General features: G+C 47.0%; 1 protein-coding gene across 2 annotated transcripts in view; it reads right to left on the bottom strand.

Annotated features, from left to right (window-relative positions):
* Positions 1-27889, bottom strand: part of Rhbdl2 (rhomboid like 2) — a 43063-nt gene that overhangs the window by 13603 nt on the left and 1571 nt on the right. The window contains exons 1-4 of one of the 2 annotated variants that reach the window (XM_076565011.1): positions 7819-7957; positions 4837-4955; positions 4029-4177; positions 104-216 (exon numbers count right to left, since the gene is read on the bottom strand). In XM_076565011.1, the coding sequence (XP_076421126.1) occupies positions 104-216; positions 4029-4177; positions 4837-4869 (295 nt within the window). In that variant the 5' untranslated portion in view covers positions 4870-4955; positions 7819-7957. Of the gene's footprint in view, positions 1-103; positions 217-4028; positions 4178-4836; positions 4956-7818; positions 8081-27889 lie in introns of those variants that run through there. The other variant, XM_076565010.1, reaches the window with a different exon arrangement.

Raw genomic sequence — 27889 nt, 5'->3', positions numbered from 1 at the left:
TATACTGACTTCAGTAAAAAGCCCTCTGTAAACATCTGTTACCTTTGGCTTCAATCCTAAGAGCCCAGAAATGTTGATTCCATGTTACCATTAGAACACTGACCTGCAAGCACTCCTGCCAGGTACACCAGCCCCACTCGGAGGCCTTTGTGGACCATTTCCAAGGGAATACCCAGAAAGAGCTGCATAGAGAGATTGCCCACGATGTGCTGGACTCTGCAGAGACAAACACCGGTCAAATAGCCAAGCAGTTGTTGTCATGGGAGATCTGCATGTGATAGTTGTACTTAAGCACTTGCTAGAATTTTATTTTCTGTCTTTTGAGAAACAGAGGGAGGGAGGGAGGGAGGGAGGGAGGGAGGGAGGGAGGGAGGGAGGGAGGGAGGGAGAGAGAGAGAGGGAGAGAGAGGGAGAGAGAGAGAGAGAGAGAGAGAGAGAGAGAGAGAGAGAGAGAGAGAGAGAGAGAGAGAACTCATGGCAGCCAGAAGAAGGCTCCAGATCCTTTAGTGCTGGAGTCCCTGAAGCTGTGCGGCACTCCATTTGAGTCTTAGGATCAAAGCTACAGTCCTCACGACTGAGCAGCAAGTACTCTTAACCACTGAGCCTTCTCTCCAGCTCCTATATTCTAGGGGTTTTGGGGGGGCACGGATTCAAGACAGGGTTTCTCTGTGTAGCTTTGGAGCCTGCCCTGGAACTCACTCTGTAGACCAGGCTGGCCTTGAACTCACAGAGATTCTCCTGGCTCTGTCTCCTGAGTGCTGGGATTAAAGGCGTGTGCCACCACCGCCCAGCTTTTAGTTTTTTGTTTTTGTTTTTAAGTGGGCAACTCTTTTATCTGTTTTTTTGTCGGCAGCAGTAAGTTTGCTACCTTAATTTTAAATGCCCTTCTTTGTCCTGTCCCAGTTAAGTTGTTTGTGTGAAAAATGTGCAGTTGGGTTCCGGACGGTGCTGGGGATCAGTTCCCCTGTGGTTTTTCCTGTTTGGAAAACAGTGTCTGGCTTACCTATGGATACAGAGTAACCATTCCTTGATGCCTGCTGTTAGAGGGGTATATAAGCCCATGTTGGTAAGAATAAAGAGAGCAGCTTCCCTGACGAACTGAAACTGGGTGTCTAGAGTGCTGTTTAACCTCGGCTTCCCTCGCCAGATTTCCTGTGGGCCGCATTTTTTTTCTCTTATTTTTTAAATTATTTAAAGATTTATTTTATGTATACGGTGCTCTGTCTGCATGTATACCTGCAAGCTAGAAGAGGACATCAGATCCCAATTATAGGCAGTTGTGAGCTACCATGTGGTTGTTGGGAATTGAACTCAGGACCTCTGGCAGAGCTGCCAATGCTCTTAACCACTGAGCCATCTCTCCAGCCACACACCCCCTTGTCTGTTTTGAAATAAAATCTTACATGATGCTTCTATATGTAAAGCAAATAAAAGTCTTTCAGAAACATAAATGTATGTTATAAGTTCTGCTTTACAACAATTATTACTGAAACAAAGACCAATGAAGCTAATTTAAAGAATGAAATCCAGGCATGGTGGACTTTAATCCCTTTTCCTGGGAGGCAGAGGCAGGGGGATTTCTGTGAGTTTAAGGCTAGCCTGATCTACATAGTTAGTTCCAGGACAGCCAGGGCTATATGTGAGACCCTGTCTCAAAAAAATTATTTTTAATTAAGAAAAAAAAAAAGAAAGACAGAACTCAAGGTCTCGGGCTGCAGCTCAGAGGGTACCACACTTGCTCAGCATACAGGAAGCTCCTGGTTCTGTGTTCAGCTCCAAGCCCCCTGCCCTGTATGTCCGTTTAGCCACTGACCCAAAATGTGATCAATCATTTTAAATCGGTGGGGGGGGGGGTGCTGAGTCACATGGGTGAAACTCAATTCACCCAACACCACAGGGCTCCCCAAGGAAGTAGGACAGCCAAAAGCTATTTGCTGACCACAGTGGGTAGGCATGGGGGACCAAAGATGATGAGTAAACACTTTTTTAAAAAAAATTTTAAGACATGTAGCCTATGCTGGCCTTGAACTCCTGATCCTCCTGCCTCTATCTCCCACCTACTGAGATTGCAGGCAAGTACCATCACCTGATTCTGAGTAAGGTCTTGAAAGGCTCTCACATTTAAGAAACTGTAAATGACGGGGCAGTGGTGGCGCATGCCTTTAATCCCAGCACTCAGGAGGCAGAAGCAGGTGGATCTCTGTGAGTTTGAGCCCAGCTTAGTCTTATAGTGAGTTCTAGAACAGACAGAACTACATAAGAAAGGAAGGGAAGGAGGGAGGAAGGAAGAAAGGGAAGGAGGGAGGGAGGGAGGAAGGAAGGAAGGAAGGAAGGAAGGAAGGAAGGAAGGAAGGAAGGAAGGAAGGAAGGAAGGAAGGAAGGAAGGGAGAAACTGTAAACAAAACCGGAAGACAAACACATCCTCCCCTGTTCAATATCTGTCTTTCTTGCTTTGCTTCCTTCCTTTGTGTGTGTGTGTGTGTAGGGGGTCCGGGGTTGTATGGGCAGGTGTTGTGTAGTTGTATCCCCTGAGGCCAGGGGAGGGCGCTGGGTCTCCTCTGCCATCTGCTCTACCTTATGGAGGCAGATTTTCTCTTGAACCTGAAGCCATTTTCCTGTCAGAGCACTGAGGTCACAGACACACGTGAGATCACACCCAACAAGAGCTCTTAACCACTGTGCCTCCTCTCCAGTTCCATCTATACTGTTTCTATACCTCCTCGTGCTACTATTTAACTGGCAGCGAGTCAGTTAAACCATAGTGCACATCGGTCGAAATGCTCACAATTCATTTGTGCAGTGTGTTTGGAGGAGGCAGACTGTTTCAGCTCAGCTCTACCACTTCAGTCACCTAAATGGTGCACTGGACAGCATCCAACACGTAGGGTGACCTACTTTCGGTCTGGTAGTGGTTTGGTCTCAAGTCATTGATTTTATTTATTTATTTATTTATTTATTTATTTATTTATTTATTTATTTATTTATTTATTTTTAAGATAGGGCTTCTCTGTGTAACCCTGGCTGTCCTGGAACTCATTTTATAGGCCAGGCTGGCCTCAAACTCATGGAGTTCTCTGCTTCTAGAGTGCTGGGATTAAAGGTGTCCAGCTCATTAACATTCCTATATCAATACCAACATTAGACAGTTATACAGAGTACAGCTAGCTTCCAAGGGCACACAAATAAAATAATAATAATAATAATAATAATAATAATAATAATAACATATGTTCCAAACAGATTAGTGGCAATTTGGGTTTTTTGTTTATCTCTCTCTCTTCCTTCACCCCCTTCCCTTCTCTGACAGGATCTTGATATGTAGCCATAGCTGACCCAGAATTCTGTGTAGACCAGGCTAGATCTCAATTCAGAGATCTGCCTGCCTCTGCTTTCCTAGTGCTGGGATCCAAAGTGTGCTCCATTACACCCTGCCTTGTTTTCTTTTTTTTTTTTTTTTTTAATTTAAATCTTGGGGCTGGAGAGATGGCTCAGAGGTTAAGAGCACTGGCTGCTCTTCCTGAGGTCCTGAGTTCAATTCCCAGCATTCACATGGTGGCTCACAACCATCTGTAATGAGATCTGGTGCTCTCTTCTGGCCTGCAGTCATACATGCTGTATACATAATAAATAAATAGAAAAAAAATTAAATCTTATTATATTTGTGTGTGTGTGTGTGTGTGTGTGTGTGTGTGTGTGTGTGTGTGCCTGCTCACATGCACACATGTGTATCAGAAGACAATTTTCAGGAGTCAGTTCTCTCCTTCCGATACATGGATTCCGGGGATTGAACTCATGTTATTGGGTTTGGCAGGTGTCTTTAACCTCTGAGCCGTCTCACAGACCCCTTGTTTTTGTTTGTATTTCAAGACTGAGTCAGGCTGGCTGGCCGGCCTGATAGTCAACATGTAAGCCCTCCTTGCCTTGATCTTCTTGCCTCTGACTCCCAAGTGCTGGAACAACAGGCGTGCATCACCTTGCCCAGCCTAACGATCCCTTCTGACATTGTTGACTTGGTCATCATTCCTTACCCAGCATGGACCAGCATGTATGAGATAAACCTCCAGGCCTCTTCCCTCTTATCGGGGCGGTAAGTAAAGGGACTTTCCAAGATCCCCGTGTCCAAGGTGATCCACTGCTTCTGAGGCTTCCACACAGCGTAATAAATAAACACGGCCAGCTGTCAAGGGGGAGTGATCATGCCGGTTAATCAAGCTTCCTCTGGAGGCGGGCCCCATTCAAACCCACAGGCAGTAATTGTGGCTGAGTGATTAGCTCAGCAGACGTTGGGGTTAAATTTCTCCACCATCCCCCACAGCGCTCATGCTTCCTCACGATGAGGAGCCGTGTTAGGCCAAATGTAACAAAGACCTTCTGAGCCCCCTTCCCCTTGCCTTCCTGGCTCTCTGCTGTCTGTCACCACGTTCTCTAGCACCCTCCCAGAACACATAACCCGAGTCCCTCACCTTCACTCGGACTCCACAACCCAGAAACCTGGCAGGTGGTCTAACGAAATGATGATCAGAGCCCCAGTGACGTCACGTGAGATCCTGTGTCCCAGTGATGTCATGTGAGGTCCTGTGTCCCAGTGAGGTCCTGTGTCCGTGATGTCTGTCATGTGAGGTCCTATGTCCCAGTGATGCCTGTCATATGAGGTCCTGTGTCCCAGTGATGTCATGTGAGGTCCTGTGTCCCAGTGATGTCACGTGAGGTCCTACCTTGGGATGTGGTGGGAAGGGCACTTTACCTCTAAGTCATTCTTCCTCCACACTCCCAACTCTAGGCTAACTATGTAAAAAAAACTCTGACAGCCCCAGACAAGGACACTCTACAAGGTACCTGGCCAGTATACTTCATCTTTATCAAGGTCATGAAAGACTACTGAGAAGTTGTCATGAATCAGAGGAGCCAGGGGAAGCAGGATAATTTAATGCAGTGTGAAACCCTGTATCAGAACCCTGTATCGGAAGGGACCAGAGGATAAGAAAGAGGACATTAGTGAGAAAATGAATCAAATCTAAGAAAAGCCTGGAGTTTAGTGAATGGTGCAGGTTCAGCCTCCTGAATATAAAATATCAAATCCAAAAATGCTCCAGATTTTGAAGTTTGTGAACACCAATATGACACTTGAAAAATTTTAGAAATCTGGCTCAGTGGTTGAGTGATCTTCTAGAGGACCCAGGTTCAATTCCCATAACCCACACAGTGGCTCACAACCGTCTCTAACTCCCGTTACAGGGAATCTACTGCCCTCTTCTGGCCTCTGAGGGCATGAGGCACACATGTGGTACACAGATACATAGGCAGGCAGAACGCCATACACATAAAGTAATAAAAATTTAGAGAACAAGTTTTAGGTTTATGTGTATGTGCTGATCTACATGTGTGTGCACACAGCTGGAGGCCGAGGCCAACATCGGGTGTCATGCCTCAGGTGCCAAACACTTTGCTTTTTGAGACTGAGTCCCTCATTGACCTGGAGCTCAAACAGCAGGCTGGGCTGGCTGGCTAGCAAACCTCGGGAATCCATCCATTTGTCTCCAGCTCCCTAACTGCCGGGGTTCAAGCACATGCCACAACTCCTGGCTCTTTTACATGGGCTCTGAGGTTGATCCTCAGGTTGATCATCCTGAGGTTCATGTCCACATGCCTGCATGGGAAGTATTTTACAGACTGAATTATCTCCCCAGATCCAAAGTTTTAGATTTGGGAGTACTGAAGTCTATGAATATGCCAAAATTGGAGCTGGAAAGATGACTCAGCCATTAAGAACACGTACACTGCACCTGCAGAGGATCTGAGTTCAGTTCACTGCATCCATATCTAACAGCTTAAGACTGCTTGTAACTCCAGCTCCAGGGAATCTAGTGCCCTCTTCTGGCATCCAAGGGTACATGCACTCACATGCAACCTTTCCTACTCCCACACACATATACACATTTTTAAAAATTATTCGGAAATATTCTGAAACATGGGTGCTGAAGAGATAACTCGGTAAGTAAAAGCATACACTGCTCTTCCAGAGTACCAGAGTTCAATTCCCAGTACACATATCAGGTGGCTCACAACCACTTGTAACTCCAGCGACAGGAGGGATCCATAACTCTCTGGCTTCTGCAGGCACCTGTGCTTACACACAATTAAATGATTAAAGAAAGAAAGAAAGAAATTATTCAGAAACACAAACCATTTCTGGTGTGAGCATTTCTGTTAAGAGATACTCAGCCACTGGGCAGTGATGGTACATGCCTTTAATCCCAGCACTTGTTATAAGAGCTAGCTAGACAAGCCTAAACTAAGGCCGAGCATTCATAATTGTTAATAAGTCTCCTGGTCTTGATTTGGGAGCTGGTTGGTAATCCAAAAAAGCCTGCTACAGGAAAAGCTTGCACATTTGCCATAAAAACGTTTGGTTTCTGCAATGGTTAATTTTATGTTCAATTTGACAAGGTTCATACAGACTCAGATATATCTTCAAATATCATTCCAGATGTTTCTGTGACTTTTTTGCTTTTTTGTATATTGGCTACCCATTAACTAGTTAGTTAGCTAGCTAGTAAATTATATGGTTGCAGAATCTCACTAAATAGCCTAGGCTAGCCTCAAACTTACTTGTAGCCCAGGCTCTCTTAAACTCAAGATCCTTCTGCTTCAGTTTCCAAGTTCTGAGATTACAAGCTCATGCCCCCATGCCCACCTGAGGTCATTTCTTGAGATGAGATTAGGATGTAATTTAGTACCCCTTTCCCTCCATCTTGTATATAAATTTCAAATGAAAGTATTAATAGAAAAAGACTATTTCATGAGGAAAAGAATTACACTAGCAAAGGGCCTTGGACTCGGCACAAAACCCTTAGTGAGTCTCCAGCTTGCCCTGAAGATTGGAGAGCTGAACCCTCCCTCACTTTTCGGCTCTCTCCCTCATACCCTGCTGATTCTGTTCTGCTGGGGAACCCTGACTACTACATTCCCTTACACCAAAGCTGGAGCATTAGTGGGAATTAAGAGGATTATACCAGGGACACCCTCTGGGCAGTCATCTCCACCAACTCTTTCATAAGACAGCAGTCGAGGAGAAAAACCCTGGTGTCACAAAGGGCCTGGCCCTTCCAAGTCACTAAGACACACCCTTGGGTGACTCATCCCCACCTCTCTGAGCTTTGCCCTCTTTCTGGAAACCAAGAAAGCTGAGCAGGTCATAGACTGAGAACATATCCCATCAGCCCAAAGTAGACAGCCACAGCAGATGCCACAGTTTTCCTCTGAAAGCTCAGGCAGCTGGTGACTGTTCTAAATATATACCCCAGGCCGACCTGACCGACCAGTCTATTTTGTTTCATGAAACAAAGCCAATTTGCAAGCTGAACATGGTAGTATATGCCTGTAATCCCAACAGCTGGTTGGTTGTTACAAAAGGATTATAATGAGTTTATGGCCAGCCAGCCTAAGCTACATAGTGAGTCAAAGGCCAGCCTGGGCTACACTGCCAGATCCCACCACAAGAAAAAAAAAAAAAAAAGCTAATTTGCAGGCCCAAAGTTCCCTGGCTTCTAAAGACCCCACCAGCTAAAATGAAATGAAGCCAGTAGAGTCAGTGAACGATAGGCAGTGGATTTTCATCATGGATGAAACCAACCCCTGGGGTGGCCGCGACTGAGCAGATCAGCTCCGGGAGCAGGGAGTGGGCAGAGTGTGTGCAGCCCTGGTCCCTCTATGCTCTCCTCCTGCATGGTTTCTCCTCTAGATGTCGGTTTCGTCCCCACTCTGTTTGCAGCTTCCAGTCTGGACTGACATGAGGGCCCCTCTCATGGTGGTGTTTACCTCAGCCAGGCTGATGGAGATGATGAACAGCGGTGGCGGGAGGCAGTTGGCTCTCTCCAAGTATGTTCTGCGGACGGGCTCAGGAAGCATCCACTTTGAGACGATCCTGTGGACCTTTCTGCTCCTGGGCAAGTCTTTGCCTTCCCTGTCCTCTCTCACTTTCTCCTCCTCCAGCTCTTCCTTCCCCTCTCTCTCCATGTTCAGATTCACGCTCTCCATCTCCACATCGTGAGCAGCAGCCATGGCCTGGTCCTCCCTCCACCTGAAACAGATATGAATGTCAGGAAAACAAGATGAACCTTTGGTCTGCAGAATCTTTCCTGGGCTCTTTGAAAAACTGTTTGTTTTCCTGATCCTTCCTGTGTGGGTAGCTGGAAAGAAGGCAGCTAAAGATGGTCAAAATGGTCTAAACCTCCTAAGGGGCCCCAAATGACGTTTTCACCATATTGTTTTGTAAATGTTTTAAAATACAGGGATTTTTTTTTTTTTTGGTTGGTTTTTTGAGACAGGGTTTCTCTGTGTAGCTTTGTGCCTTTCTTGGAACTCGCTTTGGAGACCAGGCTAGCCTCGAACTCACAGATCCGCCTGCCTCTGCCTCCTGAGTGCTGGGATTAAAGGCGTGCACCACCACCACCACCACCACCACCACCACCACCACCACCACCACCACCACCTGGCATAAAATACAGGGATTTGAGGGCAGGTAAGACAGTGTTTTTTGTTTTTTTGTTTTTGTTTTTTGTTTGTTTGTTTGTTGTGTGTGTGTGTGAGAGAGAGAGAGAGCCTGTAGGTAAAGGCACTTGCTACCAAACCTGACATCCTGAATTTGATCCCTGGATCCACATTGCATTGTAAAAGAACAGAACCGAGCCCGGCGGTGGTGGCGCACGCCTTTAATCCCAGCACTCGGGAGGCAGAGCCAGGCGGATCTCTGTGAGTTCGAGGCCAGCCTGGGCTACCAAGTGAGCTCCAGGAAAGGCGCAAAGCTACACAGAGAAACCCTGTCTCGAAAAACCAAAAAAAAAAAAAAAGAACAGAACCAAACCCTGCAAATTGTCCTCTGACTTCCACGTGTTCATTGTGGTACACACCCACACAATAAATGAAAGTAATTAAAAAGCACTTAAACAGGGAGTCTAATACTCATAGACCTTAGGCATGCAGTGAACTCTGTGTGTTCCTTTCTTTATAAAAACAAAACAACAATAAAAAGCCATGGGCCAGTGAGTGAACTCAGTAGGTAAAGGGGTCTGCTGCCCAGCCGGATGACCTGCATTCGATCCTCCAGACCCACACCAGGGAAGGAGGGAACTGACTCCTGAAAGATCTCTTCTGACTCCCACACCATACACAGAAAATAATTTGAAGTGTAACTTACAATAAATAGTTGAATGTGGTGGTGATAATTCCATCACTTGAGAGGCAGAGGCAAGAGAATACGAGCACCCTTAGCCATGCAGTGAATTCAAAGTAAGCTTAGGTTGCTGGGGAAGTGGTGGCACACGCCTTTGATCCCAGCACTCGGGAGGCAGAGGGCAGGTGGATCTCTCTGAGTTTGAGGCCAGCCTGGTCTACAGAGTGAGTTCCAAGACAGGCAGGGCTGCACAGTGAAACTCTATAAATAAATAAATAAATAAATAAATAAATAAATAAATAAATATTTTTTTGGAAAAAAAAAATGGAAAGAAAAAAGCAAGCCTGGGCTAAGAGACCTTTTCTAAACAAATAAGTAATAAAGTAGATAAATAATTGGCCAGTGGTGGCGCACGCCTTTAATCCCAGCACTCAGGAAGCAGAGCCAAGTGGATCTCTGTGAGTTCGAGGCCAGCCTGGGCTACCAAGTGCAGGTAAGGAAAGGTGCAAAGCTACACAAAGAAACCTTGTCTCCAAAAACAAAAAAAAATGAATATATTCTTTTAAATTAACAAAAGCATATCCATGGAGCCAGACAATTTGGGAACTAAGGACGTACCTCAGTTGGTCGAGTGCTTGTGCAACATGTGCAAAGCTCTGGTTTGATCCCCAGCACCACATACACTAGGTGTGACTGTTCTGTCATCCCAGCACTTAGATGATAGCAGCAGCAGGATCAGAAGTTCAAGTCAAGTTATCCTCTGCCTCAGAATCAGAAGTTCAAGGTCATCTTCTGCCTCATAGCCAATTGGCAGTCACCCTGAGATACCTGAGGCCAGTCTCAAAACCAAAATTAAAAAAAAAAATCCCAGCAGTGTGGCCACAGGGCCTGTAGTTGTAACACTCAGTAGGCTGAGTGGGAAGTGCATTTGAACTCCGGGTGTGACACCAGCTTGGACAAACAGCCAGACTCCATCTGAACGACAGACAAGCTGAATTTGTCCACGTTACAGCTGTAAGGGCACCTCAAGAAAGTTATATACATTGAGCCCCAAATTACATTTTTGGTTTGGTTTGGTTTTTCAAGACAGAGTTTATCTGTGAAACAATCCTGGCTGTCCTGGATCTCACTCTGTAGACCAGGCTGGCCTCGAACTCACAGAGATCTGCCTGCCTCTGACTCTCGAGTGCTGGGATCAAAGGTGTGCACCACCACTGCCTGGTCCCAAGTTACTTTTTTACAACTATAGTAAGCCATAGGAACCTTGGGCTGGTAGGACGGCTCAGCGTCAAGCCTAATGACCTGAAACCGACCCCTAGAATCAAGAGTAAAGGAGAGACTCTGCCCTTCTGTCCATAAAACATACAAATAAATGTAAATAAAAGTTTTTAGTGACTTGCAACTATTTTCACCATTTAAACAGTTCAGTGATATTGAACACACGTGCAATGTTGTGCAATCATTAGCACCATCTGGTCCCCAAAGATTTTCATTGCCCTCCACAAGAAGCCCACACCTGTTAAGACTCTCTGCCCCCTTAGGGTCTCACCCTCGTCCCTGGGAACCACCAATCTGCTTCTGTGAATTACCAATGTCTGGAAAGTCCAGGAAGCCCGTCCTGTGTGTTCTTTCTGGCTTTTCTCTCTTACCATGCTTACAAGAGTCATCTGTCTTGTAGCCGGAACTACAGTTTTCTTTTTTATGTGCATGGATATATTGTCGTGTACAGGCACCTCACATTTGGGGGGTCCACACATCTGTTAATAGTAAATTGTTTTCACCTTGTACCTATTGTGACTAAGCTTGCAGGGACGTCCCTGTACAAGATTTTGTTTGAGTGCCTGTCTTCAATTCTTTGATGCATATAACCTACACGCTGAGTCATGGAAATTCTAGGTTTGACTTATTAGGTGCCCCCTCAGATTCCGTTCTGAAGCGGAGACGATGGAAGCAATTGGGGGGGCATGATTTTAGCTAATATATAAAAGACAGTTGGACAGTAACTGACACACCACACAGGAGACATCCCATCATCATTCATTATTATTGGTAATGAATGGGTATGTAGGTGTGTAGATGGGTGGATGGATGGATAGATGGATGGGTGGGGGGAGGGAGGGAGGGAGGGATAGAAAGGTTGAATGGGTCTGTTTTCACAAGCAACTTATTGGAAATCAGATCAAATCCAATTTATTTCCAGATGAGTTGCCTCAGGCATGACTGACTCCATGTTACAATGGGTTATACTCAGTGAATTCAGGGAGGAAGCAAATTCTTTCATTTCTCTTTTTATGGCAATATTTCTGAAAGTCAAGTCTTTCCCATCCAGTACCTTCTGCCTTCACACTCACACATGACCCAGGATCAGACATTAGATTCATATACGCAGTAGCTGAGATCAGCAGCTTTTAGTCATAAATATTAAAGCATTTAAATAAGGTCAGGGCTGGGAATGTAGCTCAGTAGTAAAATGCTCACCCACATGAGCATGTTGTGGGGTGGATCCCAGCACTGTAAACAAACAAATAAGTCTAATTAGGAATTATGACTCTCCCAGGAAGCAGCCCCATTATAAACTTAATTACCATATATGATCATTGTATGAGGGAATAAAATTCCACATTGTTGACAATGCGACTTTACATTTACAAAAGGAACCAGAAAAATAAGGATGACCTGTGTTCTGGTTAGATTTTCTGTCATCTCAACACAAATTGGAGGGGAAGAGGAACTTCAGCTGAGAAAATGTCTCCACCAGGTCAGCCTGTGGGCCAATCTGTAGGGCTTATTTTGATTGATGATTGACGTGGGTAAGCCCCGCCCACGGGGGGGGGCACTGCCCCTCCTGGGCAGGGGGTCTTGAGCAGTATAAAAAGCCAGCTGAGTGAGCTGTGAGGAACAAACTAATAAGCAGCTGTCCTTCATGCTGTCTGCTTTGGTTCCTGCCTCCAGGTCACGCCTTGAGTTCCTGTCCTGACTTCCCTTCATGATGGACTGTGAGCTATAAGCTGAAATAAACCCATCCCTCCCCAATGTGCTTTTGGTCGTGGAGTTTTATCACAGAAATAGAAACCTAAGGTATGTTCTTAGATTCTTCTCTTCCTTCAGATTTTAAAATGTCCGGAAGTTCTATGACTTCAAGCTCACCATGTTAGGTATGTAAATGCCTGTACATACATCCTGTGATAAAAAGATACCAGGCCCACCTGGAGGAGCCAAGACTGCGCATGTCTGTGGTCTTCCCGGGTGTTGCAATGAGGAGACCTGATACAGAGTCCTAGCTACTTGGGGCTGTAACAACAGACCGGCTGTAAGAAGTCATTTGTTTTCACCTCTCTTCGAGCTACCCTGCTTGGACCTTCCTACCTGTCCGTCCCTCCCTGATTCATCCCATCTCCAACACGTGGGCCTGTGACACTCACAGGTGTCCCTTCCAAATCTCGGCCAGCCTCCCACTCCTCCTATTCCTCTTGATCCCTCCCACGCCTGGATTTCTGAGGGAAGTTAAGTACCTTGGAAACATTAGCAAGCATATTGTGAAAAAGACTGAGGACGAGAGCAGTACGTGAGGCGCAAGTTGATGCAGCCTCGAGAAGGTGTCAGGTGGCCTCTCGAATATTAAAATGGCTGTCGAGGTGGTTTAATGGGTAAAGGTACTTTGTACACAAGCCTGGCGATCTGAGTTCGACCCCTAGAACACACATAAAGGAGAGAGGAAAGTGCTGACTCCCAGAGTTGTCCTCTGGCCTCCACATGCACACACACACACACACAATAGTAGCATAAAAATTTAAATATAAAAAGCATATACCAGGCCAGGTGTGTGTGGTGGCATACAGTTTTATTCCCAGCACTCAGGAAGCAGAGGCAGGTGGATCTCATAAGAGTGTGAGGCCAGCCTGGTCTACATAACTAGTTCCAGGACAGCAGGGCTACCAGGTGAGACCTGTCTTTAAATTAAAAAAAAAAAAAAAAAAAAGCCTTTCCAGAGGATACCTCTAGAATTCTACCCAGCAAAGGTATTTGAGTAAGTACACAAAGCTATGTTCCAAGGGTGTAAAATGTAGAACTAAAATTGTAGTAATTAAAAGGCATAAACAACCCAAATGTACTTCAAGGACGACGTTGCTTTTATTTTTCTTTAAGAATGAGTATATAAGGGTTTGGGATTTAGCTCAGTGGTAGAGCGCTTGCTAGGCCCTGGGTTCGGTCCTCAGCTCCAAAAAAAAAAAAAAAAAAATGAGTATATGAGTATCTGCCTGCACACATCTATGTGCACTGTATGTGTTCCTGGTGTTCATGGAGGCCAGAAGAAGGCCTGGAACTGGATTACAGATAGATGGTTGTGAGCTACTATGTGGGTGCTGGATCCTCTGCAAGAGCAGCCAATGTTCTTAAGCACTGAGAAGTCTCTCCAGTCCAGGATGTTGCATTTTATGACAGTTCTAATGTTGTTTTTGTTTTGTTTTGTTTTGTTTTGACAAGGTCTCACTATGTAGCACTGGCTGTCCTGGAACTTGAACTCACAGAGATCCACCTGCCTCTGCCTCCCTAGTGCTGGGATTAAAGATGTGAGCCACCACACCAGGCTTTTAGATTTTGTTGGTTTGTTTGTTTTAAGATTTATTAATTTATTATGTATACAGTATTCTGCCTGCATGTGTCCCTGCAGGCCAGAAGAGGGCACCAGATCTCATTACAAGTGGTTGTGAGCCACCATGTGGTTGCTAGGAATTGAACTCAGGACCTCTGGAAGAGCAGTCGGTGCTCTTAACCACTGAGCCATCTCTCCAGCCCTTGTTTGTTTGTTTTACAACATGCATCATATCAACTTCCCCTATGTAGGGCCTCCCAAAGCAAGTCTAATCTGAAGCGATTTATTCACTATACACAGCCTCACTTGGGTCCAGTCTGTGTATAGACTCCATGGGGTCCAGACAGCTTGTAGAAGCACAGTTAATTAATTAACTTTGGTTTTGTGAGACAAAGTGTCATATAGCCCAGGATCTCTTGTTGCCATTATCTTGCTATAGAGCCAAGGCTAGTCTTGAACTCCTGATCGTCTTGCCTCTGCCTTCCAGGTGCAGGCATTACAGGTAGGCGCCACCACAGCTGGCTGGAAAGCACCTGTTAGATAAGCAACATGACATTTCCAGAGTCCTAAGGGAAATGCAGCATGGCCGTCAAGACAAAGCAGGTGGCAATGATCACAGCCCACTGTCGTCTATCTGAGATACAAAAGCACCCCCAGCTATCCCGAGCCTGCTCGGTCACTCCGTCACTGTGTCACGTGAGTGGATATTTACTCCTCTGACCGCTGCATTAGTCATTAAGCAAAGATCATGAGGCTTCCTGGCATTTTCTTTAATGTGCTGCCAGTTTCTGCTGCCTATTCTTTGTTGAAACACACACACACACACACACACACACACACACACACACACACACACACCAAAACTGGATGGCACTGCTGTGAAATGGTCTCACCCTGCCCAGGGGAACAACTGGGTGGGCAGTTAGGATGCCTCTAGCCTTCTGGTTTACAATAGAGATGTTCTCCTGAGAACCAAGAGCAGGCATCCTTCCCCACCCCCACCCCCACCCCACCCCGGAGTTAGCAGATACCCTGGTTTGGTTTTGTGATACAAAATTTCACTCTATAGTCCCAGCCTTGACTCTACAGTCCTGCCTCAGCTTTCTAAATACTGGGACCATAGGCATACCCCAGCAGGCCCAGCTAGCAAGTGGTCTTTAATAAAAATCCAAGCACAGTCGGTAGCAGACACCTTTAATCCCTGCTCTCTGGAGCTGACACAGGAGGAATCAGAGCTTCAGAGCAGCCTGGTCCACAAGAGCAAGGCGCAGTCTCAGAAACAAAGAGCCAGCAAGATGGCTCCTTCCGTAAAAGCACATTCAGGGCAAGCCTGACAACGGGGGGTTGATTCCTGGAACCTCTCCCTTAAAATGAATGAATGAATGAATGGATGGATGGATGGATGGATGAATGAGAGGTAGAAGCAGAAGAGATGTGGTCCAGGCACTTACGAGGCTGAGGCAGGAGGTCTGCACCTTCAAGGGCTGGGATGTGCACTAGCAAGACTATCTCAAGGGTAAAACACCATTTTAAACAAGAATTCAAATATAGGAAGCACTTTCTTCCTTTGGGACCTCACGTGGTCCACGCACTGGAAAAGGTAGGATTCTGCTATCAAAGCAACTGCCTACATTAAAAATAAATAGATCAGGACTGGAGAAAGTTGGCTTAGTGGCTAAGAGCATTAGCTGCTCTTCCAAAGGACCTAGGTTTGAATCCCAGCAACATCCACGTGAAGGCTCACAGCATCTGGAGCTCCAGTTCCAGGGATCCTACAGCTTCTCGTGTGTTCTGTGGGCAGCACCATGCACAAGTGGTGCACAGATATATGTGCAGGCAAAACACCCATACACGTAGAATAAAATAATAAGATTTTAAAAATTAGTAGGGCTCCTTGGATAAAAGGTATCTGCTGCCAAGCCTGAAGAACTGGGTTCAATCCTTGGGACCCACAGGATGTGAGTTTTCTCCCCAAACAAGAAACAAAGGCTGTAATCACTGAGATCGCAGAAAATATATAATGCATAAAGGTTTATCAGGCAAAGCCAGCCTTTCAACTCCCATTCATTCCCACAGCTCAGGCTGCAGGCAATAGCCGAAATACCCAACCATATGTGTTCAATCTTTGAAAGTCAAGAACTTATAGTAACTTCTTTTGATAACACTGGTCCATTGTCTACTTTCTTGGGGAATTCCAAATCTCTTCTTAATGGGCAGCAGGGACCACCTCCTATCACAGAAGCCAAGCATGCCTGATGTTCCCATTTCCTAGGCTCTAGGCAGCTAGAGTTGAGGTGTGACCTAAATTTGGGCAGTCAGCTGTATTTGCTTAGATTTAAAAAAAAAAAAACAAAAAACAAACAACAACAAAAAACCCAACAACAACGTCTTACTATCTTTAACTCTGACTGGCCTGAAACTCGCTGTGTAGGCCAGGCTGGCTTTTAACTCACAGAGATCCACCTGCCTCTGCCTCTCGAGTGTTGAGGTTAAAGTCATGCACCACCATGCCTGTGTTTGGGTGAGTCTTGAGGTATCATAATCTGGTCCCACTTCCTGTCCACTCTCTACTTTTGACTGAGGAATTGACCAGTTGCCTCATAATCTGTGGCCATGCCTTCCCAGCTGTGAGAGATGGTATTCTTTCTAAAACTGTAAGTCAAAATAAGCCCTTCCTCCCTTAAAAATGTAAAAAGAGGCCGGGCGGTGGTGGCGCACGCCTTTAATCCCAGCACTCGGGAGGCAGAGGCAGGCGGATCTCTGTGAGTTCGAGGCCAGCCTGGTCTCCAAAGTGAGTTCCAGGAAAGGCGCAAAGCTACACAGAGAAACCCTGTCTCGAAAAACCAAAAAAAAAAAACCAAAAAAAAAAATGTAAAAAGAAAGAAGTGTAAATAAAAAGAAGAGAGAATAGGTAAGGAAAGGAGAGAAAGACTGAATCCACACCACACGGCCCAGTCTTTATGTCATGTGCTGATCCTCACACACACAGACCGTCACTGTTCTGCATTGGGGAGTTGTCAGCCGAGATCTATGACCTACAGCAACCACCATGCTGTGATGGCTGCCCCAGGGTGGAGGAGAGCAGTGTGAAGAAGATTCTATTCCCAGCATCCATGTTTAGTTTCACTGGGCCTCAGTTTCATTAGCTACAAGCATTCTTTGTGTGTGTGTGTGTGTGTGTGTGTGTGTGTGTGTGTGTGTGTGTGTGGTGTATGCACATGTCTATATTCATGTATATGTGTGTACATGTAGAGGCTAGAGGTCCAACACATGGTGTCTTCTTTTATGGCTATCATCATCATCATCACCATCACCATCACTGTTTAGAGTCTCTCACTGAGCCTGAGGCTCACAGAGTCGGCAAGACTGGCTGGCCAGTGAGCTCCAGGGATCCCCCTATGTCTGTCTTTCCAGCACTGGCATTACAGCTATGTACCGCCAAACCCAGCTTTTTCCATGCATTCTAGAGATCTGAACTCCAGTCTTCATGATTGTCCAGCATCACTTTCCTGACTGAGCCATCCCCCAGCTCCTTTCATGTTTTGGTTTGTGTTTTTGAGATGGGAACCTCACGCTGTAGCTGAGGCTGACCTTGAACCCACAGTGACCATCCTAACTCAGCCTCCGAGTGGTGGGATTACAGGCAGGAGCTACCGTGCCCAGTTTGTGAACATTCTTGTAAAGTAGGGCACTAATTTCCCATCTCCTGGATAAAGAAACTCAGACTCCCAGGGTAACTTACTGGCAGAGAGCCTGAAACCTCTGACTCTGAAACTCCTAGATCTTTCCCATCCTCCATATTTTCTTTTCTTCCTTTTTCTTGGTTTTTAATTTTTATTTGTTTATTTTATATGTATGGGTGTTTTCGCCTGCATGTATGTTATGTGTATGCCTGGTGCCTGTGGAAGACAAGAAAGGGTATCAGGGTAAGGCACCATGTAGGCGCTAGGAATCAGACCCAGGTCCTCCAGAAGAGCAGCCAGTGAGTGCTCTTAGCAGCTGAGCCGTCTCTCCAGCCCCTTCCTCCGTGTTCTCTAAGCACCACATGTTACGGAAGTGCACATCTTCATTTGGACAATGTACACACACACACACACACACACACACACACACACACACACACACACACACCGCCTTATCTCCTCCCTCTGGCTGCCCAGACAGATCCAGACCAAACTCTGAGGCTTCTAAATGGTAGCTGCTCTCCAGATCACCACCCTGGGCTAAAGCTGGAAACTCCCATCAACACCATTGCTACCACAGGGACACCAAGTGGACACGAGTGCCCACACAAGAACAGGACTTGCCTCTCTCTCGGAACCGGAAAGACCGAGTCAGGCTCACCTTCTCTTCTTTACCTAGCTCAGGAAGGTTGCTGGGCTAATGCCTTTGGACAACTCTTCTTTGATTGGAGACACTTTGGTCATCCGCTTATACCGTTTCCTAACTGCAGCCGCACAAGTAGGTTTCAAATAGCTGAATTGGTTTTTTTCACGCAGCTGGTCCCACCCATTCATCAGTACCAGGCAAGTCCCTCCCGGGGCTGAGGCCAGCCTTGATGTGGCCAGGGAGCCATGCAGTCTGTGCTGGGTGCACCCACTTGCTGCCCAGCTGGGACTAGTGGGAGGTTTTTGGTGGCGTTGCTAGGCAACGTGGGTAATTGATGAGGCCAGGGATTGGGCTTCTGAGCCGCAGAGATTAACAGCCTCCTTCATCACACTGCAAGCCATCATTATACCTTGGTCCAGAGCCCACAGTGATCTCTCTGTGGTCATGGCCTGAAAGGATGCTTTTTTAGCTACAGAAATTAAGAACTGGTTTTTCAGTATTATAGGTCTGTGGCTGTGGCTGTTTTCCTTTAGCTCCATGTATGAGCACACAACTCGAAATAAATAGGCAAAAGATTTAAAAACAAAAATTGCCTTCACAAACCTCCAGCACTCCAAGTTTTCCTTCTGGAGGCAAAGCCTACTGGCCCTCACTGGCGAGGGCAGCTAAGGTAGGGAGTTCTGCTTCCCCGGGCCTTTCCATGGCTCACTGTGCATTCAACGCTCCTTCTTGGACTCCCCTGGCCTGGCTGCGGTTCAGGGTTGAGGAACCAGAGCTTGGGTGGTGTGCACAATAGTATGTTAGTATTACCACAGCTTGGGTGGTTTGCACAATAGTATGTTCGTATTACTTCCATTTGAAGACTAATGCAATTCCTCCCTCATCGAGTCTTCAGAGTCCCTCCTACTCAGGTTATTTTGGAGACACTCCCTCCCACCCTATGCTGTTGTTCCCGTTTACAGACAAAGCAAAGGAGACACCAAAGCTTGCCTTTCAGGTGGCAGTAAAGCCAATTCCCTGGGGCCCACAGCTACATCACATTGCTCCTCCCAGAGCTACTTAACACATCATGTAGGTGCATGCACCCCAGTAAATACTAATAATAGTGATAATAACATAACACTGCTGAGCTGCATGTGGGTGATACACACTGTGATCTCAGCACCCGGGTGGTCAGCCAGGCCTCCATACTGAGTTCCAGATCAAGCAGGCCTGCAAAGTAAGTTCTAGAACAGCCAGGACTGCTTAGTGAGTTCCAGGATAACCAGGCCTGCACAGTGAGTTCCAGGTCAAGGAGGCCTGCAAAGTAAGTTCTAGAACAGCCAGGACTGCTTAGTGAGTTCCAGGATAACCAGGCCTGCACAGTGAGTTCCAGGTCAAGCAGGCCTGCATAGTAAGTTCTAGAACAGCCAGGACCGCTTAGTGAGTTCCAGGATAACCAAGCCTCCATAGTGAGTTCCAGGTCAAGGAGGCCTGCAAAGTAAGTTCTAGAACAGCCAGGACTGCTTAGTGAGTTCCAGGATAACCAGGCCTGCATAGTGATTTCCAAGTCAGCCAGGCCTGCATAGTGATTTCCAGGTCAGCCAGGCCTGCTTAGTGAGTTCCAGGTCAGCTAAGACTACATAGAGACCTTGTCTCAGAAAAGGGGAGGGGAGGGAGAGGCCATGGAACTGTTTCAGCAGTCAAGAGGATTGGCTGTTCTTACAGGAGATCCAGGTTTGGTTCCCAGCACCCACATGATGCTCACAACTGTCTATAACTCAAGTTTCAATGGATCTGACATTTCCTCTGACCTCCACAGACTCCTGCACACGTGTGGTATTTTATATACAGTCAGGCACACATATATGCACATGAAATAAAATTCATAATTTTCTAGATTAATTTATTTTGTATTTGAGTGTTTTGCCTGCACATGAATGCCAGGTGCCCACAGAGGACAGATCAAGGCATCAGATCCCCTGGAACTAGAGTTATGGAGGGCTGTGAGCCGTCATGTGGGCGCTGGGAAACAAAGCTGCCTCCTCTGAGAAAGCAACAAGTGCCCCTAACCACTGAGCTCCTAAATAATTTTTTTTGTTTTGTTTTTTTTCGAGACAGGGTTTCTCTGTAGCTTTGGAACCTGTCCTGGAACTCACTCTGTAGACCAGGCTGGCCTCGAACTCACAGAGATCCGCTTGCCTCTGCCTCCCGAGTGCTGGGATTACAGGCATGTACCACCACCGCCCGGCTGAAATAACTTTTATTTATTTGTTTGTTTGTTTATAGTTCGAGATTGGATCTCTCTACATAGCCCTGGCTGTCCTGGAACTATGTAGACCAGGCTAGCCACAAACTCCTCCTACCAGAGGAGATCCTCCTGCCTCTGCCTCTAGAGTGCTGGCGTTAAAGGCGTTCTCACCCAGCTGTGAGATGCCTTTCAAATAGTGCCTCATCACATCACAGTTGTCCCAGCTTGCACAGGACTAGGAGTTCCTCAGGACGTGTGTCTGACAGTGCTAAAATCGGAACCACTATGGATAATCCTAAAATGCTTGGTCGCCCTGCCCTGGAATACCTTCCTCAGACTATCGGGAGGGGAAGTGTTGATGGGTAATCCTCCACGTAGGGCCATGGTTCCTAATCCTACCTTCAGATCAGAATTATCTGAGGTCCTATTTGTCTGGGTTCACCTCTGCTCAATGGAAGTCTTTGGGGACAGGATCACATAGGACTTATTTTTTCTAGTCCCACTATATTGCCCCAGCTGGCATGGAACTCCTCTTTATGTAGAAAAGGCTAGCTCCAAGTGCTGGGATTAAAGTTGACCACCCCATACCCAGCTTCTTTTTTTAAAGATTTCTATTTTTAACTGTGTGGTTAGGGGGAGGCGTGCGTATGAGTACAGTATCCTAGGAGGCCAGATGCACTGAATCCCCTGGAGCTGGGATCACAGGAGGTTGTGAGATTGCCAGTACAGGTTCTGGGAACTGAACTCGGGTGCTCTTAATCACTCAGCTCCTGGGCATGAGAGTTTTAAATGGGCATCCAAGACAGAAAGAAAACCAAAAACCAAAAACTGTAACAGGGTCCCAGACCTTAGCACAACTGACTCCATTATGGACATGCCAGTGAGGCCATAAAACTCAGCACATAGACAGCACCACCTGCCAAAATGGAAACAAAGACCTAATCCATCAAAGTTGCTAGTCCTGGGAAAGTCTCTAAATGTACTAACGTTGCTTTTGGGCTTCTGCAGTTCTGCTTCTGGCTAAATGTTCTTGTTAACTGAAGTGTGTCAACCCAGGACATGGATTTTGTGCTTACAAGTTCACCCTGAGAAAGGCTCAGGGCTACACTGGGATCCAGAACACCCAGAGTAGTCGCCGACTGGCTAATAAAGACTTTCTATTGGCTTAAACTTGTGTCCAGCCAGTCTTCTCTGATGGATACCCCACAACAAAACCAGGGCGTGGGAGGAGAGATAGAGGCAGAGAGAAGAGGAGGAGGAGGAGGAGGAGGAGGAGGAGGAGGAGGAGGAGGAGGAGGAGGCCGGGGCTGCAGCTCCAGCCCTAGAGGTTGGTTTTCAGGGCTGGGAAAGTGGCTCAAAATGTGAAATGCTCCCTGAACTGGATCCCACACGGGTGGTGGACACCTGTAATCCCAGTGCTCAGGAGGTCAGGAGGCAGGGGCAAGCAGGTTCTGTGGGCCTGGTTGAGACAGACAGACAGACAGCAACAGAGACAGAGAAAGAGAAACATAGAGAGGAAAAACAGACAGAGGAGGGGGAGAGGAGAAGGAAAAGAGGGAACAAGGGAGAGGAGGGGCAAGTACAGAGAGGGGGAATGGGAAGAAGGAAGCAGGGGGGAGAGAGGAGGGGGAGGGGGAGAGGGGCAGAGAGGAGAAAGACAGGGAGAGAGGAGAAGGGGGAGAGAGATCGAAAACCAGCATATATTTGAACCACTCTCCCTGTGTGGTGACACATGCCATTCTCTAGTGACCACCAAAGCTCACGGGCCATGTGTGTGCTTCGGCAGACAGTCCCTAGATGCCTGGCATGTGTTAGGCTCCAGAAAGACATAGAAGAAGAAAGAAAAGGCAAAACAAACAACAACAACAAAAGCCTGCTCCTTTCCTATTTAGAGGGAAGTAAAAAGTCCTAAGAATTGCCGCAGCCAGCAGTGTGCTGTGATTGGGATGAGAAGTGGGTCAGCACCAGCGCAGCGGGGCAGCTGGGCAGGTGCCAGAGCCCAGTGTGGCTGACGGAAGATGGGCACACTGGTCACCGCCCCTCCCACTGAGAGATGGTGCTGGTTTCCTCTCTTCTTAAGTCATGGGGCCAACCCTGGGGCTGGTCTTAAGCAATTCCACATGGCAGAAGCAGTACTGGGGACTGTCCAAGGCCAGGCTTTAAGAGATGTGTGTGCTGACTCCTCTCAGGCCACCATGTTCGGTGGAAGCCCATACTCCCTGCATGGAAGCTGAGGTCACGTAGAAGAGCAACAAGCCACCAGACCAATAATGACACCTTCTTGGACTTCCCAGTCAGAAATACGGCCAACAGGATGACACCAGTTGACAGCAAAGGCTACAGAAAAAGTGTCCAACCTCCCTAAATTCCTGACCCACTGAATCATGACAAAAGAAAACGGCGGTTGTGTTAAAACACTTATTTGGAGTTACTTGAGACACAGCATTAGTTACCAAGAGCTGGATGAAAAGAGGACATCTCACTGTGTCATCCCACTGACACCGGTCACCTCTGCATCCTTCTATGCAGCAGACTGCAGATAACTCAACAGAAGCAGCCTCCAAAATTAGCCTTCACCTCCATCCCCATCTCTGCCTGCTTTTTAAAAATGAACCATACAGTCGAGTATGTCAACTTGCTCAAAAGCCATAGCAAGGCTGGGGTGTAGTTCCGCCGGTAGAGCACTTGGCCTCACAGACACAAGACCCTCAGTTCCATCCCTAGCACCCCAAAGAAGAAAAACAAACAAACCCAAAGCTGTTTCCATCGTCTTTGGGATAAATGCAGTAGGTGTGTGACCTAGCTCCTGCCTTTTTATAGAACCCAGCTTCCACCAATCTCTCCCAGCAATGGGTTGCAGCCATGGGGACCTCTTTCTGTCTCTGAAACTCATCAGACACTCTCCTGTCTCAGAGTCGTTACAGTTTCTGTTCCTTCTAACCAGCCCCCCAACCCCAATGCAGCAATCCCCCCCAAAGGACTGGCACCTCCCTAGGAAGTCTCCCCTGCCTACGCCTTCCTCCACCCCAATTCTCAAGCACATTTTCCTGCTTCCTTGCTCCAAACACTTATCATACCTAAAAATATCTAGCATATTTACTGTCTGTCTGTACAAGTTGCAGGAAGGTCAGGACTGTGCATTTTCTATTCCATCTCTACCCCAGCATCTTACCACAGTGAAAGGCACTCAGTGAGCCCTGAATGGACCATCATGTAAATGAAGAAGGAAAGAGGAGGGAGGAAATGGAGGAGAAAGCCCTGGCTCCTGCTCCAGTGCATCCTCTACCTGCCTGTGGAAAAGTCAGCTCCCCAAACCCAGGCCAGGAGCTCATCTCCACTAGCAAAGCCCGTGTATGCTGTCCACCCACGGTTTTGCCCCTGAATCCCGTAGGAACTTTGAAACACTATGCCTTTCTTGTTCTCTTTCTGGAAGGGTTCTAGAGATCCAACCTAGGACCTCGTGGTACAAAAGAAGCACTTTACCACTGAGCTATATCCCCAGATCTCTTTTAACTTTTTGAGACAGAGTCTCACTAAGTTGCCCAGGCTAGCCTTGACCTGCTTCAGTCTCCTGAGTGGCTGAGATCCTAACCCTGTACCACCAGACTTCATTTTTGTTTTGTGGTTTTGAGAAAGAGTGTCATGTAGCCCAAGGTCTTCTAGGGCTTCATAGCCAAGGCTGGCCTTGAACTCTTGATCTTCCTGTCTCTACCTCCCAAATTGGCTCTTCTTTTTTTTTTAGATTTATTTATTTATTATGTATACAGTGTTCTGCCTGCATGTATGCCTGCAGGCCAGAAGAGGGAACCAGATCTCATTGTAGATGGTTGTGAGCCACCATGTGGTTGCTGGGAATTGAACTCAGGATCTCTGGAAGAGCAGCCAGTGCTTTTAACCTCTGAGCCATCTCTCCAGCCCTCCAAATTGGCTCTTCTTGCTTCTAATTTTACAATATATAAATAAAGACCAAAGGATCTTAGAATTAACAGACTTACATGCTAAGAACACAAATTCCAGAGGAATCCAAAGGACCTGAATACAAACCTTGATTTCATCATTTAATAGCTCTGCAACCTGAGCAATGTACTAAACCTTTTTGTTTTTTAAAGTTGTAGGGATGGAACCCAGGACTTTTAGAATGGTAGGCAAGCGCTGTATGGCTGAGCTATACCCCCAGCCTATATTAAACCTCTTGGTGGCCCAGGTACTGCATCTGTAAAAGGATGGTGTGAAGGTTAATACTGTCAACTTCGATCACCAAAGACAAGCCTCTGGGCTTGCCTGGGAGAGACTCTCTTGCTTAGTTCACCAAGATAGGGAAATCCCACCCTAACTTTGTGGCACCATTCCTTTGGCTGGGGTCCCAGACTGGATAAAAAAAAAAAAAAAAGCAGCTCATATAGGCCAGGCTGACCTCAAACTCCTCATGATTATCTTGAACTTCCAGTCCTTCTGTCTCTGCCCCCCAAATGCTAGGAGTACACCTGCACCACCATGCCCAGTGTATGCGATGCTGGGGATTGAACCCAGGACTCCATGTATACACATACGCCTACTAAGCAAGCACCCGGCCAACCAAGTTACATCTCCAAAGCTTCAGCTCTCTTTTCGTTGTTTCTCTTTGTCTTTCCAAAGATGACCACACCTCTGTCTATCCCCAGTCTCTCTGCAGCACAATGTCCAGAAGGACAGCTGGAAAGCTGGGTGTGTCGGTGCATGTCTGTGATCCCAGCGCCTCTGGAACCTGAGGCAGGAAGACTTAGAGTTCAAGGCCAGCCTCGGCTGCATAGTAAGGCCTTGTCTCATAAAACTAGAACAAGCCAGTTGTAGTGTCACACACTGGTAGGATATGCTAGAGAGGCAGAGGCAGGAGGATCATGAATTTGAGGCCAGCCTGGACTACACATTGGGGCTGGAGAGATGGGTCAGCCATTAAGAGTACATGCTATTCTTCCTTCCACACGGTGGCTCAGAACCATCTGGAACTGCAGTTCCAGGGGATCCAACAACTCCTCCTGACCTCCATGGGCAACAGGCATATACATGGTGCACATACATACATGCAGGCAAAACACTCCTATAAATAAATCTTAAAAGAGAAAGAAGCCAGAAAAGCTTATAAAGATAACCAGAGGTTGCTTTGTTCCTGAGAAAAAGCAAACAAAAGAGATTTGGTGAGTAGAGGGAAGGGAGGTATGCCTTACTACAGATTCATAGTACTGATTCTACTTCAATCTACTCATTGATACTAATTATGAGCCAGACACTAGTCTAAGGATTTTCACAGAAAAAGAAGCTTATTGAATACTCAGACCATACCAGTCCAGTCGATTCTCACTGCCTTTATTAGTTACTCTCTGTAATAAAATACCTGACATGAGCCACTTCAGGGAGGAAATGTTTCCCTTGTCACAGTCTGAGAGGTCAGTCCCTCGTGGCTGGAAACCACAGCAACAGAAGCTTGAAGTAGCTGACTACACGATCACACTGAATCCACAGTCAGGAACAGCAAGTGACAGTGACATCGTGGCTACTCACTGCTGAGGCCCTGGCTAGCCAGGGAGCCCCAGGATCCTCCTGTCTCCACCCCCCAGAGCTGTGAGTTGGGATTACAATTATGCGTTACCACACGCAGCTTTTACAGGAGTTCCAGAAATCAGTCTTAGGTCCTCATACTTAACACCACCTGAACTTTACCAGCTGACTGTCTCGCCAGCCTCTCGGCCTCATGTACCCAAGGCTGGCCTCAAACAGTTTGTAGCTGAGGCTATGGCCTCGGATTTGATCCTCTGGTATCCACCTCCTGGGTGTTGGGATTATTGGCACTCATCACTACTCCTGATATACACAGCACTAGGGATGGAACCCAGGGCCTTGTGTGTGCTAAGCAAGCACTCTACCAACTGAACTACATCTCCAGCCAGTCTCAGGTCCTGCTTTCCCCCCACCACACCCGTACTGAGGACATACTGAGCCTGAGCAGGTTGGGTTCCCACTCTGCGGTAGGTCTCCTCTGTTGGAACATTTTCCCTCCCAATTCGTTGTCTCGATGTGAGTCCCTTTCCATCTCCTCTTCAAAGCCCTGCCATATACTGGCATTGTGGAGGTGCTGGGGCTTGAACACATCAGACATGGCAGAAGTGAGTGCCCCTGTAAGGCCCCTCACCAACCTCAGCTTGTGTCTGGGATGTTTTCTTTGCGCTGTGACTGCTTCCTTAACAGACTGTGGGCATCCTGAGTACAAGACTTCTGTTTGAGCCATTTTGAATCCCCATTACACAGTCCAAGGAATGCATCATTAACTATTGGTCAGCTTCACGGTTCACAAACGACTCACTGGGCATTCTCACAGCAAGAACACAGAAGGCCCGCTGCTTGTGTGGCTGTGATAGAAACACCGTCCCTGCTCCTTGCTTTGCCCGGGTCCTTTTGGTTTTGTTCACCTGAGACAGGGTCTTGCTGTGCAGCCCAAGGTGGCCTCAAACTCACCCAAATATGCATGCTGCCACCACCCAATGCAGGGACTGAAGGCGCGAATCATCATGCCAGCATAGTCACTGCCCTTTTGGAAATTTTGGGTCTCCTGGGACAGATAAAGCACTGAATGGATGAGTGAATGAATAAATGAACGAACGAACGAACGAACCAACCAACCAACCAACCAACCAACCAACCAACCAACCAACCAACTAGCTCCAGAAGTGTCTCCTCCCACCTGGATAAAAGAGCCCAGAAGAGAAGGGAAAAGGCGGGTGTGTTTGTAGTTAGGCGATGACGACACCTCCCTTTCTGCCCCCTGTACAGAGACCTCAAAAGACAACAAGGCATTGAGTGGGTAGCATGGAGTCCGATCTCCAAATCTGAACTCTAGATCCATTATTTATTAGCCATGTGGCCTTAGGTAAAGCCTATGGGGTTGAGAGTAGGATGGCATGGTTATGATTTCATGAAATCATGTCTTTTTGTTTGGTTGGTTTGGCCTTTGAGGCAAGTGCTGTGTAACCCAGGCTGGCCTTGAACTCGGGCCTCCTGAGTGCTGAGAAGACAGGTGTGCACAAGGCCAAGGTGATGCATTTTAGGTGGCTGAGTGCTTAGTCCCAGCTGGGGCTGAGGGGTCACAGACAGTCACCACCTTTTGGGGAAGGCATGTCACTTTCTTCAGTGGCGTGCCACAGATAATCTGTCTCTGTGACACTAAACAACCCCCACCCCAACTCCACAAATAACTAAATAAACTTAGTGGCCGCACACTTGAAGTAGAAGAGAGAGTCACTGAGGGTACCAGTGGGCTAGAGAGGGATGGGGGAGGGGCGTGGGGATGGGGAGGGGCCTGGGGGTGTGAAAATGACTACTATTTATTTTGTGAATGTACAAAATTGTCAAACAATGTTTAATGGGGAGGGAGGGCTGGGAGTAGTGGCACTCTGGGAAGGCAGAGGCAGGAGGATCTCTGGGAGTTCAAGGCCAGCCTAATCTACATAGTGAGTTGCAGCCCAGCCAAGACTACATAGTGAGATCCTATCTCCAAAAACAGGTAATAAAGGAGAATTTTTTTTTTTTTAAT

The sequence above is a fragment of the Peromyscus maniculatus genome, chromosome 2, assembly GCF_049852395.1.
Source record: "Peromyscus maniculatus bairdii isolate BWxNUB_F1_BW_parent chromosome 2, HU_Pman_BW_mat_3.1, whole genome shotgun sequence".
NCBI lineage: Eukaryota > Metazoa > Chordata > Mammalia > Rodentia > Cricetidae > Peromyscus > Peromyscus maniculatus.
The sequence above is the reverse complement of the archived record's forward strand: the minus strand, read 5'-3'. Positions and strand labels throughout refer to the sequence as shown.